General features: G+C 56.5%; 1 protein-coding gene across 2 annotated transcripts in view; it reads left to right on the top strand.

The window, feature by feature from the left end:
* The first annotated feature begins 5,062 nt into the window (after positions 1-5,062).
* ZFPM1 (zinc finger protein, FOG family member 1) overlaps positions 5,063-7,810 on the top strand; it is a 33,964-nt gene continuing 31,216 nt past the window's right edge. For both annotated transcript variants that reach the window (XM_082063124.1, XM_082063123.1), the window contains exon 1: positions 5,063-5,247. In XM_082063124.1, the coding sequence (XP_081919250.1) occupies positions 5,208-5,247 (40 nt within the window). In that variant the 5' untranslated portion in view covers positions 5,063-5,207. The remainder of the gene's footprint in view (positions 5,248-7,810) is intronic.

The following is a 7,810-nucleotide window of genomic DNA, read 5'->3' as shown; positions in this document are numbered from 1 at the left end:
GTGATGATGATGCCCTAGTTTGGTCATCATCAATTAGTGATGGTAATGGCCCTGTTTGGTCATTATTAATTGGTGACAACAATGGCCCAGTTTGGTCATTATTAATTGGCAATGATGATAATGATGGCGCAGTTTGGTCATCACCAACTGGGGATGGCCCAGTTTGGTCATCATCAACTGTCAATGGTGATGGTCCAGCTTGGTCATCACCCGTTGGTGATGGTAATGGCAATGGCCCGGTTTGGTCATCACCAATCGGTGATGATGGTGCCCTAGTTGGGTCATCATCAATTCGTGATGGTAATGGCCCAGTTTGATCATTATTAATTGGTGTTGGTAATCGCCCAGTTTGATCATCACCCATTTGTCCTCAAGCTGACCTCTGTCAGCACAGCGCTGAGGTCTGAAGGTAGGAGGCTGACACAAAGCCAGGCATATTATATTCTTTAATTACTGTTGCAATCACAACATTTAAACGCTGTCAGTGAGAGATAGCTCCTCACCGCAGGCTGGAATCCTTGCCACTTGGGGCTTGTAACTAAAACTGCAGGATTAATTTGATTAATTGATAGAATTATTTTCCGAACTACTCTTTTGTTTATGGAGGCTTAAAATGCTTGCCGCCTGCACCCTCCTGGTGTGTTGCAGAGTGGAGATAAAGTGGCTGAAAATAATTAGTATGGCTTAATTTAGGGAAAAAAAAATAACCTCAGAAGAATTTTGCAGAAAATTTAAGGCAGCACATTTTACTTTGTTTTTGGCAGGAAATATTATGGAGCTGGAAATAGGACTTTTATGTTTTCCTTCGACTATATTTCACCAGGGCTGCAGAACTGTGGGGCGGGGGAGTATTTCATGCCTGGTTGGTGTTGGAGCTCTCCCGCACCCCTGGATTCATGACCTGGAAATGAAGCCCCCCTGGAGCCAGAGGTTCGCTGCAGGGGCTGGGACCCGTCCTGGGGACGGGTGGGGACTGTGGGGGACACCATCTGACAGCAGCATCCACCTTACTGCAGCTCAGGCCTTGGGCAGTGCTCCCTGCGGAGCTGCTGGCATCATCCCTGCGGCTCTGAAAGATGAAATATTGAATCCTTCCCTTTTTTCTCTAGGATAGAGAGGAGGTTTTTATTCCTCCATACCCTCCTGCAATCTCAGCGCCTGCTGAGCGGGTGAACCCCACCATCCATCAGCTCCCTAAACTGCCCCGGGTTTGCTGCATCCTGCATTATCCAGCAGCACCCGTCACTTGGGAGATTTCAGGTCCCCGTCAATGTCATTACAGTGAGGACAGCAAAGCTGGGCAGTATCTCCCAGCTGCAGATTAATTCACTGCTCGGTGGGTGCCAGGGCATGGGGGGGCACCCATGGGACACAGCACGTCTGGAGGTCCCACTGGCCTGCACCATCCTCATCCCCAATCCCCACCCTCTGCAATAGGGTCAACCCCGCCACCAGCCCAGGGGTGGCCGCGTCTGAACGGAGGGTGTCAGGCATTGCACCGAGTTCCTTTCTCGGCTTCTTGCCACCACCCTAAATTTTCCTCAGGCTACTGTTTGCCCTTCAAGTCCCCCCCAATCCAGCGGGCTTTTCTTCTCAGCCGCACACCCAAGTTTCTGAGCTGGAGGTGCTTTAAGCCTCTCCATAAAGCCCAGGGGATAACGGGATCCACCATGGTTGTCATGCTGCTAGCAGGGGCTAAAGATTTATAATTTTTTTTCTTCCTCTTGAGTCAAATCTGACTGCTCCTTGCACAGCAGGAATTTAAACTGCAGCTCCCATGTCCCCACGGCCACGTGTGTGATGGGGACCACGCGCACCCATGGGCTTCTGCATCCCTGATGCTGAAATGTGGGGAAACCCTGAGCCCAGGTGGATGTGGGGATGGCAGATTTGGGGGAGACAGAGAGATAACACAGGAGTAAGCCAGGCCTAAGCTGTGCCCAAGCTGTCCCCAAGCTGCACCCAAGGTGCAGAGCCCCCAGGCTGCTGTCAGCTGCCTGGAGCTGAGCCACAGGCAGGTGACAAGTGGCACCCAGGGCCAGGTTCTGCTGCCAGCAGGTGGCAGGGTCCCCCTGCAGCGCACCCAGCCCCGTGGGTCCCAGCCTGTGCCATGGAGATGCCATTCCTTCCTCGAGGAACAAAAGCACCAAAAATCCTAAAACATGACTTTTTGCAACTGTTTCTGCAGCCTTGGCAGAGTTGTGCCAGCGGATGGTGCCACCAGCCAGGGCAGCCCATGGTCCCACAGGCACCCAGACCCCCTTGGGGCGCTCAGTGCAGCACCCAGCATCACCAACACCCGCCCCTTGCCCCTGAAATATGGCCAAGGCAGCGCCTTAGCTTTTTCCATTTACATTCCTCCGCCGACACCTCCTCTCCCTGCACCTCTAATAATATCACCCCAGATTAATTGGCACTAATACAAATGTACACAGCTCCATAAAAAGATGTCACCGCGCTCACAATGGGGGAAACGGCTGCTTGCGCATTATCTCTGCTCTGCAGGCGTGTAATTCACTCCTCGGGAAAACACGCTATTTATTCTGTTACCCTATAACAATCTCTCTGCAAACACGATGGGATCGGGGGTTGGGGAAGAGAAAAACCACCCAGCCATGCCGCTGTCATGGGCACCGTGCCTGTTGTCCCCGTGCAGGGGCACCCATGGGTCCCCTGCATGGCAGGGTGGGATGCGCAGGGTGACAGGACAGGGAGATGTGGGACTCAGAGACATCCCCACACCAGGGATACAGCCCTCGGCCTGGTATTGTTTGATGTGACTGCACATTCTCAGGCCGGGGGGGATCGAAGAGGCTTTGGGACAGTGCCAAAAAGCTAATTAAAAGGACACTGGTGAGGAATGTGCAAGGGGAAGGACTGCAACCTGTTTCCTCCCCACAGTTGGGCTGCCCTCCCCAGGGCAGGGTTTCACGCTGTGTTTGGCACTTGCCAGCTTGCTCGAGGCTTTTTTTGGCTTCTTATGGCAGGGGTGAGATGCAGCGGCCCCCCAAGGGTGTGACAGTGACCAAGGTCTGTCCCCTCAGCTCCTCAAATGATGCTGCCACTACTTCTTCTAGCACAAAGAGCCAGGAATAGCCAACATCCTCTGCATCGTTCTGAGCAGAGGAAATTTGGGCGCCTTATTTGTGTACGCTCATCCCCAGCACCCCCCAGGTCCATGCAATTAATGGCGTTGCATTTAATTAAATAGTTTGTCTAATTGTCTTGGTCTAAGCCAGCTTGCTGGGTAAATAACAAACACGGGTGCTGCCAGCGGTGCCGGTGGGTGATGCTGTGGATGTGCCGAAGGAACTGGCTTGTTCTGCAACCCTAAAACTCCTGCAGCCGTGCCAGGGGGATGGAGACACCCCAAAAGCAGCAGAGCTTCAGCTGCACATCACCCAGGCCCTGATGGAGTCAGCGCCCATCACAGCTGACGCAAAGCAGAGGCCACTCAAGCCTCCTTGAGCCGGACCTTGCAAAGCCGGCGCTTGATTTCATTACACACGGGAGCGGCGGGGAAGCGAAAGGCTCTGGAAGCAGAGCTGCCTGCCCTGCGGTGTGACGGTCTCCAGGAAGGCTGCGATTCGGGGCCAAACAAGGTGAAAAATGCTATCAGGGTCATTTTGGGGGATGGCCGGCCAGGCGGGGGGAGAGCAAAGCCTTGTCCTCAGCAGCATCTCCCTCTCTCAATGTGTTTTTTTTTTTTTACTCCCCTGGAACTCTTCTTAATTCCTAACTTAATTTCTTTTGACATCCTCATTGCCGGCTTGACCTCTTTACTGGAATCATGTGCTGCTTAAAAGTCATTAGGCCACCATTGGAACAGGAAGTTAATTAAAAACCCTTTCAAAAAAGAAAAAGAGCAGGGGGGAGGACACCTCATGTTCAGGGATAGATGTAGAGGGGACATGGGCATGCTGTGCCATGTCCCCATAGCCCACCAGCCCCCTGCTCCGCCACTGATCCAAAAATTGCAGCACTAATTGGGGAGCACCCCCCCGAGATGAGATCAGCCATGGCTCACGACCCGTTTTGGCAGAAATGGTTATTTTTGACAGCAGCAACATGCCCATCATGGATCCAAAACATAAGCGGCTCCTGTTTACCCTGCAATTAGCCCCAAAATTGCCATCTGGCTGTATGTTCACAATGAGGACTGGGTCCTATGGCATGGGATGATGCTGTGGGGGGGACCCCGACACCCTTATGCCATACCCACCCCACAGAGTGACAGTGACTCTGGAAGACACAAGTGGGACTTTTTGGACTGTCCATGTACAAACGAGCAGATTTTTAAGAGGCTTTTGGGATTCCAAGAAGACACGCTGGACCCCACAGAAAGATTTGGGCCACCGCCTCCAGGAAGCTTTGAAGGTCCCCCATGAGACTTTGAGGACCTCCAAAGGGTGGGCTGGGACCGAAATGTGGAGGACTGAGGTCCCAGAATGGGGGGACTGGTGGCCCCGTGGGAGTTTAGGGCCTCACAGAGTTGTGAAGAGGGTGCAAAGGGCGGTTGGGATCCCAAAGGTGGGGGTTGGGGACAGCACTGGGGGTGGGGTCGGGGTCCCAAATGAGGGGCTTAGGAACGCTAATAGGGGGCTGGGGTCCCACGGAAGTAGCTCGGGGACCCCTGAAGGGGGAGCTGGATCCCAACGGAGGGGCTTGAGGACCCCGGAGCGGGGATCGGGGGAAGTAGGATCCACAAGGAGGTGGGGGACGGAGCCCCAAGGCAGGGGACCGTGGGCCACACGTGGGGCGCGGGGACCACAAACTGTGGCTGGGGACACGCGGGAGGCTCCGCGGTCCCTGGTGTACGGGCCGCCTCCGATCCTCCGCACGGATCGGGCCCCCCCGGGGGCACCGCCCCCTCGCGCCCCGCCCCTCCCCGCTCCGCGTCTACGCCATCCGGTGGGCGGGGCCTCGGGGGGCGGTGGCCTATGGGCGGCCGCGGCGGCGCGCGACGGGGGCAGGCCCCGCCCCCGTGGAACGTTCCGCGGGTTTGAGCGTCCGCGGCGCCCCATTGAGAAAATCCCGCGGCGGCGGCGGCTCCGCTCCGCCGCGTACGGCCCGGCCCGGCCCGGCCCCGGCCCCGGCAGCGCGGGTGGGCGGGCGGGCATGCGAGCAGCCGGGGGCCCGCCCGCCGCCACCCACCTGCCGCCCGCCCAGCCGCCAGCCGGGGCGCCGGGCTCGCCCCCCGCCGAGCGATGTCCAGGAGGAAACAGAGCAACCCCCGGCAGATCAAACGTGAGTCCCCGCTACCGCCGGCTCCCTCCTTCTGGACCGCCTTCCCCCCCCCCTCATTTTTTTTGCACCACTCCCCCGGCGGCAGCACCCTTTCCCCCGGTGGAGCGCGGTCCTTCCCAGCTCCCGGTACTCCCTCACCCCCCGGTGCCCACCCGGGACAGCCGCGGTGGGTGCCCGGTCCCGCTACCAGCCGCTCGCTTTGGTCTCCGTCTCCACCGCCTCCCCCTTCTGACCGCCTCCCCCCGCCAGCGCCGTGGCTCCGGTACCGGCTCCCGATGGGGGCCTTGATAAGGCTTTAAAATATTCCGTTCTGCAAGTCCCGTCCTGATAACATCGCTCTGTCGGGACGGCCTGAAATTGTGATCTTATCTCCCCCGCCTGCCTCCCATCCATCGCCGGAGCCGGGGCTCCCCGACCCCCCCTGGGGCACCCCAGCCCTGCCAGTAGCTCCTCACCCCGGGCACGGCCCCCCCCCTCATCCTGCCAGGGGTTCTCGTTTCCGCACGGGGACCCCCTCTGTTCGCCATTAGTGCCATCGTCCCCGCTGAGCTCTATTGTCCCCGCTGCCCGCGCTGGCCTCAGCCTCGTCCCCTGCCCGGTGGCCTCCTCGGCTCCCCCTTCGCACCCCAGCCGGGGCAGGGACGGGGCAATAACACCCCGGGCTGACAGTGGGAGGGACGAGCATGGGGGTCCTATGGGACTTGGGTCACCCCCCTCCCGATACACCGTCCCCGGAGGGTCGTGTTCCCCACGATCCAGCCCGTCGGCCGGGGATCTGGGTTCGGTCCGGTGCGGATGTGCCGGCTGCGCTGAGAAATTCTGCAAAGTGATGGAAGTTTTTTGGTGCCGGGCTCAGCTTGGCTCTTCTCCCTTCGTCTCTGCTGTGTGGATGTGGTTTTTTTTCTTTCCCCCTCGAGTCGATGGAAGCTGGCGATAAGAGGGAGATGGGAGGATAGGGAAGGCTGGCCACCATGTGATAATCAGGCTTTATCTTTCTCTTGAAATAATTGCAAGGCTGAGTTGCACCTACCTGTTTCCCTGCCTGGGTGATTGCTCTGGCGATAAAGCTCAGCTAGACTTTTACCCGGGTAGAGTTAAAAATAGTCCCAGCTGCCTCCTCTATATTTCTTTTTTTTGGTGATAATTTTCTCCTTTAGCTTCATCCAACTTCCGCGGCTTTTTTTTTTTTTTTGTTCGGCAAAAAGCCCGACTGCCCAGTGATCCCTCCCTGGGTAACTCCAGCTCATTAAACCAGGAGTGTTAAGCCCGAAGCGAGCGGTAGCGTCGCAGCCGCCGAAATAACGACACCGATGTGGGCGATAGGGCCATGTGGGGGATACACCGACGGCAGGACCCCCGTCCGGCCTCGACACCCACCGGCCTGGACCTTTGTGGGGGGAGAAAAATAGCCCTGGACGAGGCCGCGGCAGCTTGGCCGGGCGAAAGCAGCTCGTATCTCCTTCCCCTGCTGCTTTTTCTACAGAGATGTGAAGAAATGATAAAAAGTGGGAGGCTGATCTCAGGGCCGCCGGCGATGGCCAAAACTGATTAAAAGCTGAAAGCTTGGAACCTTTCCTGTATGTGTCAACATGAAAACAGTCATTAGAGGCGGCGAGCGCGGCGAGAGCGTCTTTGCCGCTGAGGGCAGGTCTGCATGAATCAGGGCTCCGGTAACCAGACTCCTCTCATGTACAGACCGGACCTGTTTCCACAAAGTCTATCTTTTTTATCATCTTGGCTGGAGCATTAACAAAAAAAAAAAAAAAAGAGCCTCATCCAGATTGGTATCTGCTGATTTTATTTTATTTTTCCTGGTGACGCTATGTTCTCGTTCTGGCTTCATCTCTTCTGGGTTTTGTTGGGTTTTTTATTTATTTTTTTTAAAGCTAGATGCGATGTGCAGATAGGCTCGCGGGAGAGCGGGCGATCGCCAAGAGCGATAAGACAAAGATCAGACACCGGACTATATTTAACCAGCTGCTGTAACCTTCTTTGCATTTTGGGCTGCAGCGATGCACGGATGGAGGGGGACGGAGTTCCAGCCCCCCCCGGCACCCCCTCTGCGCGGCGACACGCGGTGCTGAGGCTTTGCAAGCCGATTGCATCTCGATGGTGGCTTCGGATAGCGGAGAAAACACGCGGAGAATTTACTCATTTAATTTTTCGGGGTACCTGCCGTGGGGGGACAGTTGCATTTTGCCCCCCGCTCCATCCGCGGCTGTGAAACCAGCAACCTCCCTGCAGCTGCTGCTGCTTTAGAGGAGGTGGTGGATTTTTTTTTTTTTCCTCCTCTTTATTTTTTTGTGTGCGTCTGTCTTTTGTTCTGCTGGTAGATAGATGTGAAGGGCTGATAGCGAAGCAGGAGCTGATCTCCAGCCTAGATAGCCTGTTATATTTATTAACTTCAAACATGGGAGTGCGGGCACCGGGCTGATGAGCGCGGCTGCTGGCAGCTCCTCCGCACCCGCAGCGCCGGGTCTCGATGGGGAGCCCGATAAGCCACAGATTGATCTCGTCTTGCTGATGTGCCTCTCCCTCTGTTGTTGTTCTAATAGGTTTGTTG

Source organism: Streptopelia decaocto, assembly GCF_964273445.1.
Source record: "Streptopelia decaocto genome assembly, chromosome: 11".
In the NCBI taxonomy this organism is placed as follows: Eukaryota; Metazoa; Chordata; class Aves; order Columbiformes; family Columbidae; genus Streptopelia; species Streptopelia decaocto.
This window is presented reverse-complemented; position numbering and strand designations above follow the sequence as displayed.